This window comes from Nilaparvata lugens, chromosome 13 (genome assembly GCF_014356525.2).
Source record: "Nilaparvata lugens isolate BPH chromosome 13, ASM1435652v1, whole genome shotgun sequence".
Taxonomy (NCBI): Eukaryota; Metazoa; Arthropoda; class Insecta; order Hemiptera; family Delphacidae; genus Nilaparvata; species Nilaparvata lugens.
Window position 1 is genome coordinate 11,231,945 of NC_052516.1, and position 26,497 is coordinate 11,258,441.

A 26,497-nucleotide genomic window follows, 5' to 3' on the forward strand; every position below is an offset into this window, starting at 1 on the left:
AATAGTAGGTTTATACTATAAAGATTCGATTGCACTAGGTCTCATCCCTGGGAAAACTTGCTGAACGACATTAAAAAGATAATTATTATGCATCCTTGAAAAAACAGCTGATAATAACTATTTCGTCGTCTGTTAGTGATGGAAGTGAGTGAGCGAGTTCATGTGTGTGGGACTGTGTCAAAATTATGACTCAGCTATTGAACTTTTGTAATCATTCAATCAGGTACTTAGTGCCGGTTGTAAAAAAGCGGGTTCATTTTAAATCCTGTTTAATTCCAGTAGATCCATCTTCCTGAAATGGTCTTCTCTGATTTGGTTCAAGTGAAGTTAATCAGGATTAAAATTTAACCGGCATTCGTGCAACTGGGCCTTTGTGGGGAAAATTTTTGCATTCCTCTGGGAATACATCTGAATCTACTGTGATTAGTTAGAACATTTCTGTATGAATGTTATCATAATTTTTTCTTTCGTAATAAATTTTTTATGCTTTTGTACTCCAGAGCGAAGCTTGGTCCCCGATATTCAACTATTATCAGTTATCCTTTCAATTACCATGTACTTATAATCATCACCTGTTACTAATAATTTAGATAATAATTAATTAAAATGATATAAATCACAGCTTTAACAAGGAGGTGGATTTTCAATGAGTCGAACAAAAGTCGTGAATATACGGTTTTAATATTGTAGATCAATAAATATCATATTCGACTAAACCACCTTCAGAAGAAGGCACGGTTTAATAAAACAATCATCACAACAAACCATGGTTTAACAAAACATGGTTCAACAAAGCATGATTTAACAAAACCATAGATCACAGACTGCCAGCTGCTCAAATCTGAGATTACCATTACTATTTTACAAATTCAAGTGAATTGTTTATTTTTGTTCAAATATTGTTCTTCATTTTTCCTATTTTTATTGCCAGTTTGTTCAAGATTCAACTTCGATTCTCATTTATTCCATTTAAATACATTCAAGAGATATTGATAAGCAGTGCTTCACTTTTGATTTCTGTATGCACTTGGCACAAAAATAATTGAGAAATGATGAAGTATGGTCTAAGTACCCTTTTTTTCATATTTTTCAAAGAAAAAATCAAAATTTAATTGGGGTGTTCAACTCCCCAGTGTGTCTACTGTGTTAGCATGAAGTAAGTGTGTCTCTGTAGGGTTAACATTGAGAGATAGAATGTATTTCAGCTTAGCGTAGCTAAATGTACAGAGACACACCTGGCTACTCTACGCTAAAAATATATGTGGATACAAAATTGAGAGATAGGATGGCTATGCCTTCCGAAGACGTATCTCTAGCTAAACATAGCTGAGTGTGTATTGACCTCGATTATTATCGTCATAGAGAAAAGAAAACCAATATCTTGTAACAGAATTAATTTCTTATATCTGGTATCGTACATACTGTAAAGATTTCAAAAGTTCTAATTATCGTCAAAGAGAAAAAAAACTAATCTCTTGTAAGAGAAGTAATAAATTCTAATCCCTGGTATCGTACATACTGTAAAGATTTCAAAAGTTCCAATTATCGCCATAGAGAAAAGAAAATAAAACCAATATCGTCTAAGAGAAGTGATTTCTAATCTCTGGCTTCGTACAAACTGGACAGACTTCATAGGTTCTTGGAGACACAGATGGCCATAGACGCAAAGATTGATAGAGTGGCCAAGATGATGAGTGGTAGAGAGTGATAGAGAAGTGATAGAGAGTGGTAGAGAAGTGATTTCTAATCTCTGGTTTCGTACAAACTGGACAGACTTCATAGGTTCTTGGAGACACAGATGGCCATAGACGCAAAGATTGATAGAGTGGCCAAGATGATGAGTGGTAGAGATTTTTGGGAGCTGCTAGCGGAGTTCTTCGTTCTCGATTGGGAGTTCTCATCATCCTCTTTGACCTCTCCGTCGGTCAAGACAACAGCTGATTTCGGACGAAGTAACAGGAGATGTGCGGGCTTGTTACGGTCAGCTCTGGAGTTGATTTTCACTCTGAAAATAAATTGAGAAATTGTTGAATCCAGAGAAAAATGATTAGAACTATGAAAAATGAAAAGAATTAAGTGTGTTGTATCTATTCAGTATCGTTTATATTCATATTAATTAAGTACTAGTGGGTGCCCGTTAAATTAAGAATCTACATGCAAAATTTCAAGTTAATCAGTTGAGACGTGATGATGCGTCATTTGTGAATTTCCTATCCCGTACGTGTATTATTATTCAATCCTTTCTTTTATTATAGACTAGCCGTCAGGCTCGCTTCGCTCGCCGTATCTGTCTAGACAGGGGGCTCCGCCCCCTGGACCCCCGACTGGATCGTCCAAGAATGAGATCAGCAGGCTCGCTTCGCTCGCCTGTATTTTTCATTCGAGCATTTTTATCATATGTTAGGACGATCCAGTCGGGGGTCCAGACTAAACGTCTGGCTAAACGGATATGGCGAGCGAAGCGAGCCTGACGGCTAGTAATATAATTTTCCCAGGAATAGCTCTAATTGAAGTAGAAGTGCCCAATCAATTTTCCCGCGATAAATGCATTTCAATCTTCAACTTGGTGCCAACCTAACAAAGTCAACTCAACTTAATGCCAACCTGCCAAATTATTAATTTAGTTACCAGTTAACAACTATTTCGAAGAGGTACTCTCTCTAGATTTTAGTTCTATATTAACATATGGTTTTGCCTTTTTTCAATTATAATTAAGAGAATAAGAAGAATATACATGCTAAAAGACTAACTTTAAACCCTTAAAAACCACACTTAGTGTTAAAATATTGCCAAAAGATTTCTTAGTGCGCCTCTAAAGGGCCAACTGAACATACCTACCAAATTTGAACGTTTTTGGTCCGGTAGATTTTTAGTTCTGCGAGTGAGTGAGTCAGTCAGTCAGTGAGTGAGTGCCATTTCGCTTATATATATATATATATATATATATATATATATATATATCTATAGATAGATAGATTAGTGTTATACAAAATCTTGAGCAAATCGAATCAAATAAAAATAATATTGTTGAAAGTGAATCTGAATTCTAATTTCGAAGTCAGATTGGTGGTCTTCTACAGCACAGAACGTTGACCAATCAGGTGCAAGTACACTTCCACTGCTTAGTACAAGGCCACGCCCACACCGAGCTCTCATTGGCTAATGCTACTACGTCAGGACATAGACTCTAGTTTGTTGACAACCAACGAAGTATTTTTCTAAGGATCCAAATCGATTGAATCCCATTGAAATCATGGTTTATTGATTCGTAATCGTTACAATATAATTGTAATTTTGTTGTGTTCAGATTATTCTTATCACCTAGACATCATTTAGACACCTAGACTGTAGACTTCATTATTTAGTAGTTGGGCTCACTATTGGTTCAATATTATGAACTAACAGAGTAATTTCTTGTCTATATTGACTTGATTCTACCATAGAGAGAGAGCATAATACTGTTTGTAGTTAGATTCAGGCTATGTAGTCAGCAACTGATTAACATTAGTTTGCTACCCTTGTCAGTCTTGTCTATCGTTTTACTAAAACTTCAAATTTTACTAAACAATATCCTCAGATGAAAATGGAGGAATATAATGTGGCTTCATTAGTGCTACATTTATAGACGAATATAATGATTTTCTGATTATTTGAATGTATTAAACCATAGAGATGGTTTAATACATAATTATACAATAGCGTAAGTAGATATCCCATGGTATAGGGTGTTTATGTCGCAACTTTTACTGTTATCTGAAGCTGATAGTCCACGTAGTTCTTTCCTGTGAAGCTTTATGACGCTGGTAGTCTCTCATATTGTGCCGTTTATACACTCTTACCCGGTAAAAACAGTAAAAATCGACAATAATCGGCTTGAGATAACAGTAAACGTTGCGATATGAACGCCCTATACCATGGGATATCTACTTACGCTATTGTTTCTCTATGATTAAACTCACCCAGTTTCAGGAATGGAGTTGACACTAGGCACCATAATAGAGAGGGTGTCCGGCAGGTCTCTGATTGTCTCTCCCACGGCCACTGTCTCTCCTTCACTTCCAAGGTTCAGGACTACGATAATCGTGTCTTCTCCCTACAAAAAAACAAGGTTTTATTCTTTGGTGTTATCAAAAATGTAACTCATATAGATTCATACTTTTTTTACTGTTTCAAAACGCTAGATGAAAAAATTTGGCTCCGACTTTTCTCAGATAAAGCTTCGTCTATGATGCAAATTTCAGCCAAATCTGAGATACTTTTTTTACTGTTTCAAAACGCACGAGTGTTGTAGTTAGTCCATGATTTTTCTTATTTTTTTGTGTAAGATAAAAATTGCTCAAACTTTGTGACCTTATGCTCTCTGGAGCGAGGAACACGAATCTGGAATCCGATTTGCAAAATTCCTTACCGTTCATTAGATATGGTCGTTTGAATTTGTAGCCTACGCAGCTTTGTGGAACATTGAATTTATAGGTTGATAGTTTATTAGATATTATTCCAAGTGACCTAAAAACAGAGCCTCAATCAATCAATAATCCAATTTCTCAATCAATGAATCAATCACTACCCTTCAACCGACGTACAATCGAAAGACACTCTCAAGAATATCTTGATTAAACTGGGAAGTTTTTGAAACCATTTAAAGTCGTTTTTTAAACTAGAAGGTAACCCGTGCTCTGCAAGGGTGTAATTAGAAACTTGACAAACTGAAATCTTGAACTAATGGAATCTTAAAGGATTGAAAATGGGCCTATCATCGGTAATTAATCATGGTAAATAACCATCCTCGGTAGATTAATAATCTATATGCGGAATTTCAAGTTAACCAGTACGCTAGTTCAGACTGTTGATGATGCGTCATTCATGAATTTTCTATCCTGTACTGTATAAACTAGTTCTTTCCTTTAGTAATAATAATGTTCTATTTTCAACTGCACAATATACAAGAATACAAATTCATAGCATCCTAAGCTTGGCTTTCGCCGTCAGCTCCAGTTGAGATTTCCAATTTTATCTATAATAAGAATTACAGAAAACTTTATTTAAAAGTGAACATTCAAGAGAAGTTCAATATATACAAATAAATCAAAGATAACATAGAGATTAAGCACTATAAAAGCAAAAAAATTTACAGAAAATCTCAATGGGCTATTCCACAATATCAACAAATGCAGAGACGTTCTATTGAACAGAATGCTAGTCGGAAAGTGTCTTATTTCATTAGGTTTCAATTGACATTATAAATATATATGTTTGTAAGAAGCTGGTTGCTCTACATTCACAACTCAACAAAACGATACCTACACATATTGGTCGATCACTTCTCTAGATATGCATTCACTTCAAGCTCTAGCGGTCAAACTACTAAAGATACATTCGTTTGCTAGATCCTATCTTACAAAACCATTCTGTCAAGATCCTATTAGCTGATGAATATGCGTCTATCAAATCAAAAAGTTTAGAGATTACCTACTCGAAAAAGGTGTTACAATGGTGTTCACATCGGTAGATTGCCCACAATCAAATGGTCTTAATGAGCGGCTAAACCAGACATTGGTGAATCGTATTAGATGCAAAGTGAATAGTCCAGAAGGAAGAACGCAGACGTGGTCGAAAATAGCGGAAAGTTGCACATCAGAATACAACAAGACAATCCATAGCACTACTAAATTTACACCAAGATATCTGCTATTGGGAGAGGATTTGGAAATAATACCATCACAACTGAGAAAAAACGAAACTTACAAATAGACAGAGAAGAAGCAATAAAAAATTCCAATTTAAACCACAAACGGAACAAACTGAGATGTGATAAGAACAGAAGAATATATGGTTTCAAGGAAAAAGAACTAGTGTATATAGAAAAAGGGAACAAGTTGAATAGAAATAAATTAGATGAAGTTAGAAGTGGACCGTTCCCCATTATAAGAAGAATATCAAACTCAATGTATGAAGTGGCCTGCGGAATCAATGGGAGTGAACCAATCATCTGTCACTCAAGCAAATTGACACCTTCGAGGAAGTTTCTCGTTCAAGGGGGGGAGATGTAAGAAGCTAGTTGCTCTACATTCACGCTTCTTCTTTCTAATCATATGAACCATATGACTTGTTAATAATTTACTAATGTTGTTTATCAAACTATCATTGAATGTTCATATTTGTACAGTTTAAGTTATTGAGATTATTTATATTATAATTGACATTAAAAATCGATTTTCTAAAGTAAATGAAAATCTTTCGTCAATTATTCATTAATGTGCGAAGTAAGATCATTATATGCTTACCCTACTTCAATAGTTGAAATTCTCCAATAAGAACCACCGATAATGCCAAGCCACTCTACAAAATTCAACCAGCCCCCGCCAATTTCCTCCGTTCAGAACTTCTAGGTACTCATTTTCTGAGAGAGTTGATTTCTTTCCTTTAGTATAGTATAGTATAGACTATAGATTATTGAATTAAATTTTTCTCAGATTCCTCACTGACCTCTGACGGCAACGGACGTACTTAGAAGAAGACCCTCTCAAGAATGTTCCCATTGTGAAGTGTGTGAGACCATTTTCAATCATGTTATTTGAATAATTTAATCAATTCTATAATGAAATAAAAACACACATATATTGTCAAATTCTACCGTTTTATTTGTCAATAAAATATATCTATATTTTTTTGGTAGAATTTGACAATATAGTGTGTTTTATTTCATTATGGAACGGTTCTACAACATTGACAGTGACTCAGTCGAATTTTTAATTAATTCTCTAAATATTTCTCAATGAATCTTTCACTGACCTTCAACCGACTTAAAGTCGAGAAGATCCTCTCAAACGAGAAGAACGTCTCAAGAATGTTCTAATAACTGGAAAGTGGTTGGGACCATATTTTGAGTCGTTCTATCACAATAATTCAGAATTTCTTGTGATTATTTCGGGATCTAAATTCATGTTTGAAAGAGCTGAAGAATCATTACTTTTTTGGGCTAATTTTTAATCAAAATTCGGGAATGGGATTGTAAGGGCTATAATCCCATTTTTCCAATTCCAATTATTTTATGATAATGTGTTCTATCATTTTTGAATAAATAAATAGATAATTCAATCAATTTTCCCTAGATTCTATCATAAAACCTCCCTCTGACCTTCAATCGACGTGCAAACAAGAAAAAGATTCTCTCAACATTGTTATTATTTGGGAGTGTTTGAGAACATTTTGAGTAGTTTTATTCCGTTAACTCAATGAATTATCTCAAAATTCCTCAATGAATCTGATCTTCAACCGACAGACCTTTAACCGACATACCTTAAACCGACAGACCTCAAACCGACAGACCTTAAACCGACATACGAACGAAAACACTCTCAAAAATCTTTCAATTAGGAAGTGTTTGAGACGATTTTCAGTGGTTTTATCCCAATGAATTGATTAAATTTTATAATGATTTCTGAATAAATCTTGCACTGACCTTGAGCCGACGTACAAACGAGAAGACCCATGGAGAAATGACATGAGTTTCCAGACTTCCCCTCTGGATGGTCGGATGATGACGCAGCTTAGCCAACTTCCTGTAGACCTGGTAGTGGCTGTATTTCGCCTCGGTTTGCGCCTTCAGGTTTGTCGTCCAGAAGTTGGGGTTGATCGGCTGCCAGGGTTTCTTCTGTTTCGTGAAACCTGCACAGATAAGAGATTCCTAACTAGTAGTTCTGCGAACAGTAGACCACGCTCATGAATAGCCTACAACTTTCAAACTAATGAGAAGGGTCATTTAGAAAGTACAGTATATTGTGAAGATTTATCCATGTCATCTATTATTTTCTCCATTGAAAGTGCTAAAGACATTGTTTCCAGGAACACTGGACTTTTAAATGTCTCTCAAGGAGGTACCTTCATATTGTCCCCATATTTACAATATTACAACTTTTCTTACAATCAATTATAAGAAATCGGTCAACTGATAGAATAATGGAATATGCAGTAGGCAATTTAGACGATGAATCGTCTCACAGACGATAGTGAGACGGAAAATGATGGATTTGTTGGTGACAATGACAGGAGGCTGCTAACAATGTTTTTCATGAAAAGTGGATTCAATGTTATGGCGGCTTGTTATGCCTATGCAGAATGTTTATGCTCACAAGTCGGTTTCCGATCTCATACTCAAACGAAAAAAAGAGCTAACTAACTAAAGTGCGAGATAAATTACTTTTAACACGGCTCTTTCTCGAAGACGGAGAGGTCCGATGCTCTATCCTCCACTAATCACTCCCACTACCTAGCAGAATTCTCCTTCTTTTGTGTCTGAGTGAGAGAGATTTGTAACGCGACGCGGCAACACTCCCCTCCATCTATTGCTGGCAATGTTCCAAGTAGTGAACTGGTCAGCAGGTATATTGGTTTGTGTATGTTACGGAGATGTGTTCATCACAAGAACATGAAGCAAAATGACACGGCGCATCCAATTGTGCGCAGGATGTCCGTCTGTGTCTACGCTACAAACTGTGGAGGGAGAAATAGGTTTCTCCTCTTCATGTTAGAAGTAATTTATCTCGCACTTTAAGTTGTGATGTCTCCGGCCTGTTCGGTAGGTCTAGAAACTATTCATCACAGAATACACATTATAGAAGTTTTCTTTGCTATTCATCTATGAAACAGGGAAATATCGTGTTGAAAAGGGAAGAAATGGTGCAATCAAGTGAGAAGTTTTCTTCAGTTAATAAATACAGTATGATTTGGAGCGGCTCAGACGTTTCAAGGTTTACCGCTGACAACTCTTGTCCTCTATCGATAGCATTCCAACGATACCATTCATTCAATACAGCACATTTTAGAGCGGCACAATTTATATTTAAACCGGAGGTCTTATCAAAAATCGTTACACGTTTTTTTCTGCGCCTTGTTTCAAAGAGCTTGAATACCAAATTTCATCCAAATCGGACAATAACTGCGACTGTAACTGCGGTACAAACAAACAGACAAAAGCCGATCGAGTCAAAACTAAGACCTCAGCTTCGCTTCGGTCAATGATGATATTTGATTGAGTTGAAATTTGAGCTTCAGAGCCATATGCACCATGGAGTATTGGTGGCATAAGATCACATCTGCTTTGTCAAATGATAAAGACAAAGATGACGAAGAAGCTTGACAAAGATGCAACATCAATATTGATCGAATTCATCTCGACTGCAATTTGTAGCGTGGACCTCACTCTAATTATAGAAAGTGGCTGTAGTCGAGTGTGTAAGATGCTGGCTTTGTAATCCTGAGGCCCGGGTTCGAATCCCAACCTGGGCGAGATATTTTTCTCGGGCAGCCCCTGTGTTTCGAATGGACATGTTGAGCCGTGGGTCCTGGCTGCCTAAAAAGTAGCTGTTATGTCATGTCGATAGTTAGGCGCTGAAGTTGATCAGTTGCGACCTGAAAACCCTGACACCAGACCGGAGCCGGCCAGGACACTCGATATTACTAGTAGTTCTATGAACAGCAGACCTCGTGCAGTTATAAAAAACAACCTCCTCTAATACTGTCCATCAGAGTAAATCCTTCTTGTATGTTATGTCGGCGAGATATCGGTGTGAAAACGGCTAATCGCTGTTGGGGTTGGTGTATCAAAAATGCTATCATCAAAAGCTAATCTCCTTCAAGGCATACTGGCAACAGGCCAGTCCAAGTTGAAAGCAGAGAAAGGTCAAGATAAAATACTATGTTACTTTCAGTTATTGATTACATGCGTCATTGCATGCAATGAATAGTCCACACGACAGCTGATTTTTTACTAAGTTACATCATAGAGAAACAATAGCGTAAGTAGATATCCCATGGTATAGGGAATTTATGTCGCAACTTTTACTGTTATCTCAAGCCGATTACTGTCGATTATTGTCAATTTTTACTGTTTTGTTGGGGTGATAGTGTATGAACGGCACAATTTGAGAGACTACGAGCGTCACACAGCTGCATAGGAAAGAACTATGTGAACTATCGGCTTGGGATAACAGTAAAAGTTGCGACAAAACGCCCTATACCATGGGATATATACTACTTATTCTATACGTTCTCTATGGTTACATTGAGATATTAATTAATTGCGTCATTGCATGTAATTAAGAATTAACTCGACAGCTCATTAATATTTAAGACGAATAATTCTATAACCTGATTTTTAAGGTAATATTGGCGATGGAAGGAGACTCCTTTTCCTTATGTATTTAAGTTCTAAATAGTGTGTTTGTCTTTTCGGTCTCAAAATGTTATAGTTTTTCAAAGTTTGGAATTTTCAATTAATTGTGATTGATTTAATTTAATTTAGAAGTATTTTTTTCAATTTAAAAATGATTTTTGTGTGTTTTGAATTATAAATTGAGTGTTTAATTGATGAATGTTAAGTGACACATAACCTAGCTACATTATTTGAACTGTTGTATAAATTAGAATTGGAACCGTTTTGGGCTTATAAGCCTGTCGTACTTTTCTGTAAGTTGTGTGATTCTGAATGATTAAATGAATGAATGAATTAATGTATCAACTTAAAAATGCAAGATTTCAAAAAACCTTATGTAGAATATAATTATGTCGACGCGAAATTCAAAATAGAACATACCTGTAAAATTTCATGAAAATCAACTGCCGCGTTTCGCCGTAAATGCGGAACATAAATAAATATCAACATAAAGAGAAATGCAAAACCGTCGACTTGAATCTTAGACCTCACTTCGCTAGGTCAATCATTATTAGTAAATAGGAATAGTTTATTCTATGATTATTTCAATTCACCAGCATTGTCAGAGCTATCCCATAGGAACGGTCCTCTCTGGGGGTCCCGGTTGATCTCTGAGCCAGGCCCATTGTTGTTGGGGTCGACGAACTGGTCTGGCCTCACGAGGGTGTTGGTTTGGCCGACCTCCTCGCCCTGGTAGGTGATCACTGTGCCTGGTAGCAGCATGGTAAACATCGCCATCATGTCTACCATCTCTTCGCCCATCCTGGTAGCTACACGGTAGTTGTCGTGGTTTCCAATCTACAGAAAAAAATGGAAATACAATTTTGGAAATCTTGTCCAAGATAGTGTGGCAAGACAAGGAATCTGCAACGTTGTTCTCCTATATTTCTCCACTGCCATTATAAAGTTTACCCCACTCTAGCGTTCCCTAATCAAATTAATGCTGACTGTACAATATGAAATGAATCTCACAAATTGTGAATTCAATATGAGTTGTCAGCATATCTTATAAGTAGCACATAACGCTTTCCATTTAACTAATACTGAGAATTTGAAGTGGAACTTACTATAGTGAGGTCCACGTTATAATGGCAGTGGAGAAAGATTGGAGAACAACGTTGCCGATCCTCAGTCTTATCAATTCCTTCTATAGACGGTAGCTGATACAGGTTTATTGATGTAATATTAACAGTTAATTCTCGTTCCAAATAATCAATTATATTTTATTAAGCAAAAAAATATATTTTTCAAAAACTTCATAATGAATTTTCATAACTAAGATAAAATATTTTGTTAATATTCTACATTGTTATAAGTCGATCTGGCAACAGAGCAAAGCGAGAAAGAGATAGCGCTATCCGCTTTGTTGAATGATAGACAAGGATAGCAATACCATTGCTAATCAAACACTGCCATTATAACGTGGACCACACTATAGAAATTCTAATTTCAGAAACAAGATCAGGAATATGTGTATATAATCGTGTTTTCAACTGATCTGAGAACAAAATTAAATGAATGCAATGGATCAAGGATGTCTCAGGAAAAGATAAGTTGATTTCAGACGAACAGGTAGTGTGAATTTACTCAGTGAATCGAATTCAAATCAATGAATTTTTCAAGGTTTTTTGGATAAATCAACGTTACCCAAAGGTTCAAGAAAGGTTCAACCAGTCAGTTAAGAAGGCTTCTCTGATTGGTTCTCGAGGTATTTTATCATGATTAAAATTTAACAGGCTTTTGTGCGACCGGGCCAAAATGTTATAATGTCATTTTGTCATCACAATAGACATTATATTGTAATAATCACTATGACTAATAATCAAAATAAACTTTTGGGCTTAAATCATGTTGTTCATTTTCCAATCATTCATACTTGAGAATGATATTGTACGAGTAAAGGGCCCCAAAACTAGGGAACTTAGTTCGGGGAACCAAGTTCGTGTAGGATCTGTCCCACACACTGTAGTGGGGAGAGCGAACAACCGTTCGTTACTTCAGTGCCTTTCAGGGTCTAGAGATGAGTGTGTCAAAGTTTGCAGCTGCTGTGGGAAGAAAATATATTGAATATATCGCCCTGGCGGACGAACCGAACAAAGTTTTAATCCAGATTGAAGACCGAATTCGTTACGAATTTGGTTCGCGGTTCGCCAATTTCCCTCATACACTGGGGAAGTTGGTTCGCAAGAACCAAGTTAGCCGATCCAAGTTTCCTAGTGTATGGGGCCCTTAAGAAAAATTAAATATGTAATCTGTAGTACTTACAACCCAGTTAGGCCAGCAACCGTCGGGCATGTTGTCAATCCACTTCTTGATGACAGCCTCGAATGCAGAGGCATTGCTGGCGAAAGTCAGATCTGTGATCGGGAAGAAGTTGAACGGCATATGAGCCACGGGCTCCTCGTTGGTGCCATAGTATGACATCGTGTGATCTATGTCCGCGTATACCTCTGCTAACATCAACCTGGTCCAACAGAAAAGATTGCAATTTGAAGAATTTAGGGTAAAAACATAGTGGAGCGGCGAGTCAAGAGTCAAGCGGCGAGTCTAGCGGCGCGTTTTTAAATCTTCCATACAATCAAGTAGGCACGGACATAGTAACGAGGCAAGCGGCGCTTCATTCATCGACATGAATCTTGACTCGCCGCTCGTGAAATGACCCCCGATTTCTTTGAAGCGCTGCTCCAGTAGATCGACTCCTGTCTTCCCGTGCAGTCGGTTGTGTATATAATTTGAACGTGTAATTGGTTGTTTGTTGTACAGTATTTCCATCTGTTTGATTGATATTTTCATCACTGCATCATATTTATACCACAAAATGAACCTGGAACTGTTGATTTCGTCAATACGGAACCGTGAACCGATATGGAACCAACAGATGAATGACCACCATAATCGGTTTACGTTGGACAAACTATGGAAGGAAGTAGGGATAGAAAATAATTGCCCAGGTATGGTTGCTTATACGTATGATGTATTTTTTCTTTGCATTTCAGTAGGCCAGTAAGCAAGTTGTCTCGTAGTAAACTTAAAAGAATCGCATATTTACATGAATTGAAAAGACCGTCCTAATAACATCTTGCAAACCTCAGAACAGAATGGTATCCAACATATTTGAACACACACATGAAAAGTGAAAGATAATAAAACAATGAATTTGAAATGCTACTGGACACATAATTCATAATAGCAATAATAATGAGTACTGTACTCCATCCTGGTGTATTGAAAGAACCGATCAGGATACTCCTTTAATTGGGGAAATAGGTGATGGTATTCACCTAAAGTATCACGTTTTTCGTTCAATGGATGCACAGCACAACTCCTAACACCTTTTACACATAAAACTTTGAGGGCACTGTTCTCCAATAAATACTCGTCATCACTATCTGATAGCATTTTGTCGACTAAACTCTTTTCTCCTCCCAGTCGCGGGAGTCAACTCGCCGCTCCACTATGTTTTTACCCTAACTCATCCTACCCATCTAAAGATCGGATGAAGAAGTAGAGGACAGGAGAAGACAGGAGACGAAGAAGAAGAAGAAGAATGAGAAAACTTGAAGATGAAAAGATGAACTTGAATAAGGAGCATGATTGAAAATAATAATCAAGAATACAGAGACACAGCAGAAAATGTGAAGGAAATATACAGCAGAATACAGAAGAATGAGAGGAAGAGGAAAAAGAGGAAGATAGTCAACAACAGGAGAATGAGAGAAAAAGGAAAAGAGAAACAATCGAGGAAGATAGTCAACAAATTAATCAGAAAGAGAAAAATAATGAACAAGAACAAGACAAATAACAAGAGATGAAGAAGGAGAAATCAAATTAGTAATTTGAGAAATCAGTAGGTATATAGTATTTTGGATGTTACCTAGTATGTTTCTCCTCAGCATTGAGCCGATAGTTCTCTATGAACTTTCTCCACCTCTTGATGATGGCAATTGTTTCTGGTAGTTCGGAAGTCATGTTGTGGTACATGTTGTCATAAGTGACGGGTCCATCCTCATCGATCATGATCTCGTCTCTGAAGTCCTTGTCTTCCACCATGTATTTGAGAGCATCCATACGGAATCCATCCACACCCAGGTCCAGCCAGAACTTCATTACTTCCTGTCGAAATTAAAAAAATATATATATATTGAAGTTGCTCTCCATGACGAAACACTATATAATAACTCTGCTGTTGTAGTTCTGACACTGTGTTACTTGTAAATAATTGAAAAACACTTACTTTTCTTGGAGTATTGAGGAATGCATTTCACTCTTGAAGATGAGCTTCATCAGCCTTATGGTTGATGAAGCCTCGAGGCTGATGAAGCTCCTCTTCCGGAGTGAAATGCATTCCTCAATACTCCAAGAAAAGTAAGTGTTTTTCAAATATTTACAAGTAACACAGTGTCAGAACTACAACAAAGTTTAAAAAATAGATTAAAACTTTGTGAGGTCAAGTGCAGTGAGAGTTCCATATGAGCTAAGTGTGGATATTGCCATTAAGAAATAATAACATAAGGAGATATTCCATGGTATAGGTCCTTTATGTTCAAAATTCAAGCCGATTTCTTGTTAACTCAAGTCGACTACTGTCTATTATTACTGTTTTGTTGTGAGTGTGAGAGTGTAAGAAGGGCACAGTATGAGAGACTACCAGCGTCACATAGCTTCACTAAAAATAACTACTATAGTGAGGTGCACGTTATAATGTTTTGTGTAGGAAGATAGGAGAAAAGGGTGGGCCATACCTCAGCCTTGCCACCCAAACAGCTGATACTGTTATATCTGATCAATTTAACTGTTCACTATTGTTGAAATTAGTTAATCATATTTTATTTGTCAAGAAAATTTATTTTTAAAGATTCAATAATAAATTTCTATGATTGAGAATAAATATTTTGTCAATTAGTTGAATTTCTACATTGTTGATAAACGATGTGGCAACATCGCAATGCGTGAGAGAGATAGCGCCTTCTGCTTTGTTGAACGATAGACAAGGATAGCGACACCATTGCAAATCACACACTGCCATTATAACGTGGACCTTACGCCTGAGCTAATGGACTGATTCACTTTATATTGTTGCATATAAATTCTTAATTAACCGAGGATTCGTATAGGCCTATTTTCAATTCTTCTAGATATCATTACGTCAGGTTTTCAGTTTTTCAAGTTGAAATAGACCCTTGCGAAGCACGGGTTACCTGCTAGTACTATAATAAAGGAAAGAAGTGGCTTATACACGTACGGGATGAGAAAATTATGATTGACGCATCATCACGTCTCAACTACTCAACTGATCAACTTGAAATGTTGCATATAGAATCTTAATCAACTGAGGATGGTTCTAGGCCTATTTGAAACTCTTCAAGATTTCTCTCGGTCAAGTTTTCAGTTTGTCAAGTTTAAAAATAGACCATTGCGGAGCACGGGTTACCTGCCAGTAGTAAAAAAATATAAAATGCATTACAATAGTAATTAAATGGAAATACTAAGAAATTGTCAAAAAAACACAGACTTATTGATACTTAGAAAGACCGGTTTCGGTTGTTACACCATTGTCAATCTCTGATAAACTGGAGACAATTGGGTAACAACCGAAACCGGTCTTTCTAAGTACAATAAATCTATTGTAGATCAATAAATCTGTGGTTTTTGACAATTTCTTAGTATTTTCAATTTAATCCTATCATATTGAGCGAACAATTTCTGTATTTATTTATCTGGTTATTCTTATATCTGGTTATTCTTATATCTGGTTATTTTTATAACTAGTTATTTTTATAACTGTTTATTTTTATATCTGGTTATTTATGTTAAACGGATCTCGAAAACGGCTCTAACAATTTTTACGAAATTTGGAACATAGTAGGTTTATGATATAAAGACTCGATTGCACTAGGCTTCATCCTTGAGAAAACTCGCTGAACGACATTAAAAGGATAATTCATCCTTGGCTGAAACAGCTGTGGATAGTAAAAAATTGAGTATGTGAAAAATCAAAATATCGCATCTCCGAAATTCATAAGATGACGTATAGCCAGCTGTGAAATATAAACACGATCATTTAAGATAATTGTGTTCTGTTTATCAATAAATAAGAATAACGAGCGAAGCTCGGTGCCCCGATTTTATGAATAATTACCACAATATCAACTTCTCAACTACACAAAAAGCATTACAATACCATTGCTTCGTAGATGAATACTTCTTTTGAATTCCCTGAAAAACAAATTGACAATAATTATTAGGTTTTAACACCCTAATCAGATTCCAGACACTTTCCATTGCCAAAATATTGTATTCATCTTGGAATGAGTTTTCCTTATTCTGTTCATGCTGAGAGTAGACTAAAAATAGAATAAAAATTCAGGTAGAAGTTGATGATACAATATCGCCAGATCAGATTTTTACAGGTCTAGTAAAACTCACTCCAAATTTTTGTCAACTCATCAGTGTTACTGCTAATTGTGTTGAAATAATGAAATAGTAACCTGTAGTTGATCTAGGACATGAATATCAATTACTATGATTGTACAATAGGTAAATTATTCACTCAATCGTATAGGCCTATCTATCTATTGAAACAATCACTTAATCATTGATCACAATGAATTTTAATAGTCAATTAGCTTCTTGTCTCTATGGCATCAAATCTAGAACATAATACCATAGAGAAACAATAGCATAAGTAGATATAACATGGTATAGGGCGTTTATGTCGCAACTTTTACTGTTATCTCAAGCTGATAGTCCACGTAGTTCTTTTCTGTGAAGCTTTATGACGCTGGTAGTCTCTCATATTGTGCCGTTTATACACTCTCACCCCAACAAAACAGTAAAAATTGACAATAATCGACAGTAATCGGCTTGAGATAACAGTAAAAGTTGCGACATAAACGCCCTATACCATGGGATATCTACTTATGCTATTGTTACTCTATGATAATACAGAGTTGAATAAAAACACATATTATAGTTGTCAAATTTTACACAGTTTTATATTCGGTATTAAGTACACTTGGGGCCGGTTTTTGAGCTCGGGATTTAGCTAAGTCCTAGACTTTAAACAGCTGGAGTCAGAAAATTGGCTTTCCGAAACGTGGCGTATCGCAGTCATTGTCATAGTCATGTTTGAATTAAATTTCGAAAAACTAGAAAATTGAACGCAAAATAAAATAGAGAGATAATAGTGTAAAGTTTCAGCTATTTTGAATTATTTGAGAATGTCTAATTACGTCAAGGAAAAACGTTTACAATTAAAGAAATAAGAAAATAAAAACTACGACTACTGTTATAGAAGCTGCGACTACGCCCCGTTTTGGAAAGCCAGTTTTCTGACTCCAGCTGTTTAAAGTCTAGGACTTAGCTTAATCCCGAGCTCGGAAACCGGCCCTTAGACCCGGTTGCACAACAGCCGGTTAAATTTTAACCGTGATTAATTTCACGAGAACCAATCAGAGAAGGCGTTTTTGAAAAGACGGCTTCTCTGATTGGTTCTCGTGGAATTAATCACGGTTAAAATTTAACCGGCTGTTGTGCAACTGGCACTTAGTGTACCAAATAAAACTGTATAGAATTTGACAACAGATTTGTGTTTTTATTCAATTATGGAACGGTTCTACAATATTGACAATGACTCAGTCAAATTTTTATAATCAGAGTCTTTTTAAATGATGGACCCATTTTCAAAAATTGGTATTTATTAAAGTAAAAATGCAAAATGGACGACCTTTATACCGATGGAAAGAGAAAGTTTCAAGGTTTTTTTATTAATACCTCACAAGTGTTGAATATGGTCTCCGGCTGCTGCACGATCTGCGGAACCGTGTCACTGCTGCCGTGCACTCAATAACACCAGATATTGAATGAAAAAGACTAAGAAATTGTCAAAAGCCACATATTCTTAACAAAAATCTGTGGTTTTTGACAATTTCTTAGTCTTTTTCATTCAATATGAATAATTACCACAATATCAACTTCTCAAATACACAAAAAAAAACACCAGATACGCTTTGCTTTCTCGCGTGTGGGACGAGTTTGGCTACCGCGTAGATGTTTGCCGTGCAGCAGCCGGAGGCCACATTCAACACTTGTAAGGTATAAAAAAAAACGTTGAAACTTTTTCTTTCCATTGGTATAAAGTTTGTCCATTTTGTAACTTTACTTCAATAAATACCAATTTTTAAAAATGGGCCCATCATTTAGAAAGACCCTGTATTATCGATTAATTTGTCACCTACAGAAGGTGAATTATTCACCTCAATTATTGTAACCGTTTTGGGCTTATAAGCCTGTGGTACTTTTCTGTAAGTTGTGTAATTCTGATTAAATTATTAAATCATAATTCATTTCAATAATAATATCGAGGGACCTAGCTGGCTCAGGTCTGGTGTCAGAGCTCTCAGGTCGCAACTGATCAATTTCAGGGCTTCTGACATGACCTAACGATGTGAAGATACCAATGTATCGTGATGAATGGATAGATATTTCATTTTTCAATGATTTGATGATATTTTTAAATTGATTGATTACTTACCTCCATAGCTGCAATAACAGTTTCATTTCTGTAATTGAGGTCGGGTTGTTTCTTATGGAAGTTATGGTAGTAGTATTGACCTCTTTCCTCGTTCCATTCCCAAGCACTTCCTGTCCCGAAAAGGTTTTGCTGTGAAAATATACGAAAATAATTACGTAATTGAACACCTATTTCGCAAATTTATAAGAGTTCATAAGTTCTAAATTCTCATGAGTTTTAAGTCGTATAAGCTGGCTTCTGTTCATTCTCTAATGAATCGATTTGTGTTATATCGATTTTATGTGGAGAAAATCAGCGATAATAATAATACGAGAGACCTGGTGGCTGGCTCAGGTCTGGAGTCAGAGTTTTCAGGTCGCAACTGATCAATTTCAGGGCCTCTGACATGACCTAACGACTGCTTTTTAGGCAGCTTGGACCGACGGAAAATATTGAGCGATGTCATTGTCATAGATTTAGTTCTATTTTTACTGTATTATGTATTCCAAAAGTTTCCAATTACAAAAGTTGTTGAAGCTATGACATTGAACTGAAAATCATGAACACACAACTCTACGATTAAATGTCAAATTCAATTGAATTGGTTCATAGTAGGTACTCAATGATCCAAATGAACAGTTCAATCTATCAATGTTTCACAGGAATTCTATACGAAAAACTAATTAAAACTATTCGACTCAGATAATTTCTCAAGACTCTATCAATCAATTATAGTTGACAATTTGGAGAGCTCTTATTGAAAACACTTGAACTTGAATTCTTCTCTCGATAGCATTTGTTAAGTACGAGATTATTTACAAAAATATTTATTTCAAATTATTTATTATTAAATAAAGTGAATAGGCTCATGATAACTTAAGTGCTGAGAACATCGTAGTCGTTATGAATTGAGTAATTTCACTCGACTATGGTAGTGGGTACCACGTTATAAGAGCAGTGAAGAAAGATATTGGAACAGCGTTGCCGAATCTCTGCCTTGCCATTGCCTTCTATAGAGGATAGCTAATACCGGTATATCTGATGTAATATCAACTGTTCATTCTTGTTTAAAATAATCAATTATATTTTATTCGTCCTGAAAGTATATTTTTCAAAGATTGAAAATGATGGAGTTTTATAAATTGAGAATGAATATTTTGTTAATGAATTATATTTCTACATTGATGAAAAACGATCCAGCAACGTTGCAGAGCTAGAGAAGAATAGCAATATCTGCTTTGTTGAATGATAGACAAGGATAGCAACACCAAATTATAACGTGGACCTCACTATAAAATAATATTCGTATGGCTTTTATTGGTGGGGAGTCCTTGACGGAAATTCCACCTCGCCTGAATATACATAATTTAAGCCATCAATGGGCCTTACGACTGTCCCACTTTAGCCGGGACCGACAGTTTAACGTGCCCATCCGATAACACGAGAGTGACCTGTTCAAAAACTTTTGGCTCTGAGTGGGTTCGAGCCCGGGATTTCTAGGATGACAAGGAAAGCAGTATCAATGTTAGTCAAATACTGCCATTATAACGTGGACCTCACTGTGGGAAGATTAAACAAAGATGATACAAGGATGATAGACAAGGATAGCAGCACCAATGTTGATCAAATACTGCCTTTATAAGGTGGATCCCACTATAAATTTCAACTTGATCAAGTTTAAGCTACTCACCCAATTTATCTCTTTTCTGTATAGGGCTACTTTTATAGAAGTAGAAAGGAAAATAAAAATCTCAGTACCCTATATGAATTATTTAATCACAACATGTTTCAGACATTGATGCCATTTTCAAGTGATTAAATAATTATTCATAAAGGCTACTGAGATTTTTATTTTCCTTTCTATTTCTTCTACTCACCCAGTTGTTAGGCACAGTCCTGTTCCCATCTACAAGTTTAGCGTCCTTCCAGATATAGTAGTTAGTATAGGGCTCGATTCTCTTTATCGATTTCTTAAACCATTCGCATTCATCACTCGAGTGGTTGGGAACAAAATCGTTGAGAACCTTCAGACCTGTGAAAATTCGAAGGAGAAATTGTAAAATAATCGTTGACAAATGTTTAACAGAACATAGCAGTTGACGCTTTTCTTTTTCAACAAAACTTTTGATGGTTTTTGAAGCATCTAAATTCAAAAATCTACTTTGTGAGAATAATTAAGGACTGAAAAATTTGTGAAGTAAACAACTGAAAGACTTTGAAAAATCTACTTTGTGAGAATAATAAAGGACTGAAAATTTCGTGAAGTAAGCAACTAAAAGACTTCAAAAAATCTACTTTGTGACAATGATTAAGGACTGAAAATTTCGTGAAGTAAGCAGCTAAGAGACTTGACCTATTTGGGACTATGTGTAACCTTATCTAAATTTGGAAGAGGGAATAGCACAAGGTTACCTTATTTTCCCTCTCTCTATCATTTCGATAATGTACTTATTGTATAAATGGATAAAATAAATGAAAGCTGTAGCACTTTATAATGATAGCTACATCATACAACGATAGAGCGGATCAAAGTTTTAGAATTACACCTTTGTAAGTAACATTAGGTTGTGAGAACTTTTGAGGAAATATAAGAAAAAATCAAAATTAAAAACTCTTCTATTCATCTTATTGTGCTGTATGGTGAGGTCCACGTTATAATGACAGTATTAACTTTGATGTTGCTATCCTTGTCTATCATTCGACAAAGCAGGTAGTACTATCATTTTCTAATTCCGCAACGATGCCAGCTCTGTTTTTGACAAAGTAGAAATATAATTGATTAAGGCAGAGAATAGGCAAGGCTGTTCTTCTATCTTTATCCACTGCCATTATAACGTGGACCTCACTATAAACCTCCTTCACTGATGCATATTTTATCTCCTACTATTGTTGCAATTTATTAATAACTAGCAGGTAACCCGTGCTCCGTTAGGGTTTGATTAAAAATTCGACAAACTGAAAACTTGATTTACTGAAATCTTGAAGGATTTTAAATAGGCCTATAACCATCCTCGATAAATTAGGATTCTATATGCAGGATTTTAAGTTAACTAGTAGTTCTGTGAAAAGTAGACCTCACGCAGTATTCTCATCCACAAGTAGCTGATTGAAACTATAGACCTTATGGAAATACAGCAATAGACTGGCTTCTCCACACATCTGTGTAATCACTTGTCAGCTGATTTATGATGAATAATTCTATAGTCTGATTTTTACTCTAATATTGGCGTATGAAGGAGGCTCCTTTTTCCTTTTATATTATCCTTGAAATGCAAAATTTCCAAAAACCTTGTATATACGTCGACGCGCAATTAAAAAAAGAACATACCTGTCAAATTTCACGAGAATCTATTACCGCGTTTCGCCGTAAATGCGCAACATTTAAACATTTGAACATTTAAACATAAAGAGAAATGGCAAACCGTCGACTTGAATCTTAGACCTCACTTCGCTCGGTCAATTAGTTGAACAGTTCAGAAGTGATGATGAGTCGTTCGTGGATTTCCTATCCCGTGCATGTATAAGTTATAAATATTATTTCTTCAATGTTTGTTTCCATTTGTTTCAGTGTTGATGAAGGGCCTAGTCTCCAAAAGCGCTCCACTAATGTGAGTAGAAGCTAATAGATTTTATTTATAAATACCTGACTGCTATGTCGTAATTTAATTGTTCAAAAATGATTAATTCTTTCCTTTATTATAATAATGTTTATAAAATACTACTTTTATACTCTTGTAATTATTGTTGTTCTGTCATATAAAACTATTTTATAGGTATTTTTCAATTTATAATTGAGTTTGCAAGTAACTTGTAGCTAGTTAATAAGTCTACAGACGGAAACTAATGAGAAATCGCTTTTGTTTGAATGCTAATGAATATTTGCTCAGATTTCAACTTTGGATTAACATTTGATAATAATTATTTAATGAGTTTTTCAATGTTTGTTGTTACGAAACAACTATTCATAAAAAACGAACTATTTCATAGGTATTTTCCAATTATTTATAATTGAGATTGCTAGTAACTTACAGTTAGTTAATAAGTCTACAGACGGAAACTAATGAGAAATCGCTTTTGTTCAAATGCTAATGAATATTTGCTCAGATTTCAACTTTGGATTAACATTTGATAATAATTAGTTAATGAGTTTTTCAATGTTTGTTGTTACGAAACGGTGTCTCATAAGGCCGCGGCTCCACTGGCCGTAGCTGATCGCGCTACAAAGTGCGGTTGGTAAGTCAGAGAAATGAGAAGGCAGGAAACAAAAGGAGGTGGCTTCACTAGCGACAGTCTGCAGCGTGAAACATTTGAGGCGCGCCACAGAATGTAGTGTCGCGCGCAATGGAACCCGTCCTATTCTACTGCTACATTTTGCCGCCACTACCTTGGCGCCACTAGCTGTAGACTGCAGCGTTGGTTGCGTCTCAGTCCAGTGCCAACTACCGACCAAGTAGCAAGGATTTTTGAGACATGAGATAAAATTCATAAAACTTGTCTGAATACTTTTGTAACTTGCTATGCAACGTGTGGACCATGCCTTCAGACATCTTGTTGCTTAGTATTGGATGAATCCACCATTTTATCTTCTGTAACCGGCGTCGTCTCTAAACTAAAAGTACACTGAGTACAAAAACATTACGAATGTTAACGTGCGCATGATCGTTATCGGTCACGTCTACCGGCACACTGACTGACTTCTACTGCTAGTGAAGCCACGGCGGCGCGACGGATTGCAGTTCGTTCTCTGTTGCCGGTGGAGCCACCCAACTGTCGCGTGTAGCGCGCGAAAATTACGGCGCGATCAACTACGGCCAGTGGAGCCGCGGCCTAACTTTAGTTTATATGCTCCGCTCATTGTGGGCGTGTCTTGTCTCGGTCATTGACAAACTCCAACCTTGAAAGGTCAAGCAACTACCAATCGTATGGCTTCTTTCGTACTATATTATTCTTTCTGCTGCTTCATGTTCCAATTTTCAGTTTAGTTGAGATTGATAATTGTGTAACAAGCTTTAATTGTTTTTTTTTAGAAATTAGTTGATAAATGATAATTAGTTGAATTTCAAGTCGTTTTATTCAACTTTTATTTAGACTTTGATCAGGTTGAAAATGTGAAAGGTTGAATCCAGTGTATTTCTCGTAAGGTGGATTGATTGATTGAATGAGTACTTTATTTATGTAGATTACAATATAATTGGTTTATAGACTTATATACTCCAATACAGCAAAATTATAGATGGATTTACATAATAGACTGAGAAAATAATGATTGAACTGTATAATATGATATGAAAAAAGCAATTTGGAATAACTATAGATAATATTCTATTCATCTAGCTAATTGGCAAGAGACATAAGTGGAGGGAGAGAATATAATAATATTAAAAAAAAAAGGCCTTATCAGTACTTCTCATCAATAGTTTTCGAACACATTGTAAGAAAATTGTTTATCACACTATGTGCTAGTTTCACAAAAGCCGGTTAAGTTTTAATCGTGATTAATTCCACAATCCGAGAAGCCGTCTATGAAGAAGGCCTTCTCTCATTGGTTCTCGTGAAATTAATCACGGTTAAAATTTAACCATCTTTTGTGCAAACAGGCCCATGTATTACTGTTTATGACAAGTAAATAAATATAAATTTGAAAACATGAAATTGTGATGATCAGCCTAGAATTATCAATAGTTAGTAGTTAAGAATTATCAAAGTACTAACTCATATCAGTAGTTAAGTAGTTATTAACTCTGTTACCAAAAGGTAGTTTTTTTTAGTTATTTGTGTATCACATACCTTTCTTTTTAGCCTTTCTCATCAGATCCTTGAAATCCTGTATGGTTCCAAAAATGGGATCCACATTTGTGTAATTGGCAATATCGTATCCCAAATCGGCCATGGGTGATTTGAAGATGGGTGACATCCAGAACGTTCCTATGTCTGTGTCTTTCAGATGGTCTAGTCTTGATTCAATACCTAAAAAGTGGAAAAATCTATAGTTTAGAATTGAAACACAGTTGAGATGAAATCGGAATGTAATGGAGGAATTGTAAGATACTCGTAACTAAAATTTAATAAGGATGAGTAGTAGCTCTTCTCTTCACAATATCAACGGATGAAACATCTTGTAGATGACTGATTGCAACTAGAAATAGTTATTTGTGCAACTAGTGCGCAAAGTGACAGTTTGCTGCACCGAAAGAAACGTTTACGCCCCAGCCGTAGGCGAGTAAGGAATGGTTTGTTGAGTGCAGCAGAGGAACTTTGCGCACGTATTTCACATTAAGTTTTTCCTACAGTTAGCCTACCATTGAATATGAAAAGTGGACAATTATAGTTAAAATTGCCTGAAATCCATCAAATGTAAATCTGTGTAATTTTATTATTAATAAATAAAATAGAATGTAGTATATGTGTTTGAATGGCTGTGTGCTGAATGTGATGGCTGTCATCCACTGTTGTCCACCCCCTCAAGATTCTTATAACGTGCACCACCACACTATACCACAGTTACCAACTTAATTTTGATTTTGCTGCACTGGTGCTCCATATAACCTACTAACTATTTTGCGTTGCCATGTTGCAAACCTGGAGTGCAGGAAAAATTTTTCCCGCAATAGAGCGGAAAAGTGATTCTTTGCGTTCTGTAATCAGTGCAGCAATGGCAACTTTTCAAGGTAACTGTAGGAAAAAGTTATGATATATTCTCCAAACATATTGTACCAGTACTCCATAATAGCTCCAAACAAATTATGTTTGGTAAAATCATCCTTCCAAATATTATATTCCTTTCTTCCTAAATATCATATTCCATCGAATAGCAAGAATCTTTGTCTTTGAAATGAATCAAACCTGAGAATCATTTTGATTTTTGTTAGTTTCGTAACATTTTTTCGGGAGATATTTAACCTAATAGTTTCAAGTGAAAAAAGGTACCACTGGCATTGCAGGGGTGCTTAATTCTTTCCAATAATGTGTTTTTTTTCAGTCACCATTTATGTTCCACTACATTAAATTCTCAAACAATTATCCTATATTGTTCAATACATTAATATCAACATTTTACTTCAAAAAACTGTCCAATCTTTACACACAGTATACTCTTTGTTCTAACCAATGTTCCTTCATTCATGAATAAATCTTAGTTCAGCTTTTGAGAAAATTGAAGACTCACCTTTCAAATCTCCAATACCATCCCCGTTAGAATCCTGGAACGACCTCGGATAAATCTGATAGATAATCGTGTTCTGCCACCAGTCTATCTCCCCTTTCCAACCCTTCCAGCCAGCCGACACTTCATTTTCGAAATTCAGGGCAAGAAAAACCCCAAAAACTACCACCAACCCCTTCATAGCTGTACCTGCTAATAAAAATACACCCTTACTTTGAAAAATATATTCAAACGTTACCACACAGATCAAAATAAATAATAATACTGAACAGTTGCGAGTCGATCCAATGAGTAAATGGACTTGATACTTGAATTTTCCACAATTTATAGACAAGGTGTGTGATAAGAGTTGTTTGTAGATAAGGAGTGACAGAGAAAAAATTCAAGATATGAAAATTTTCTCTCAAGATTTGAGAGAAAAAATCTGTCAATGATTAATTGTCATAGGAGTCAAGTAAGTTGAGAATATTAATTTTGTGTATGAGTGTGTGTTTGAGGTGCGTACAGATATACGCGCCGCGAACATGGGCAATTCACTTTTTATCAGCTGATGCCAAGCTTTTTATATCTGTATCTTACCTTTTCTGTAAAAATACAGATATAGACAGCT

At 35.9% G+C, this 26,497-nt stretch overlaps 1 protein-coding gene across 1 annotated transcript; it reads right to left on the reverse strand.

The window, feature by feature from the left end:
- Positions 1–662: 662 nt before the first annotated feature.
- LOC111057129 (maltase 2) lies at positions 663–26,200 on the reverse strand. Its single transcript, XM_039439826.1, has 11 exons — positions 25,891–26,200; positions 24,513–24,692; positions 20,603–20,757; positions 18,747–18,875; positions 14,088–14,326; positions 12,479–12,677; positions 10,768–11,011; positions 7,463–7,668; positions 3,960–4,093; positions 1,845–2,005; positions 663–1,697 (listed from the first exon to the last, which is right to left on the reverse strand). Exons 1-11 carry the CDS (start codon positions 26,066–26,068, stop codon positions 1,630–1,632), a joined length of 1,893 nt encoding a protein of 630 aa, XP_039295760.1. The 5' UTR covers positions 26,069–26,200; the 3' UTR covers positions 663–1,629.
- Positions 26,201–26,497: the final 297 nt, after the last annotated feature.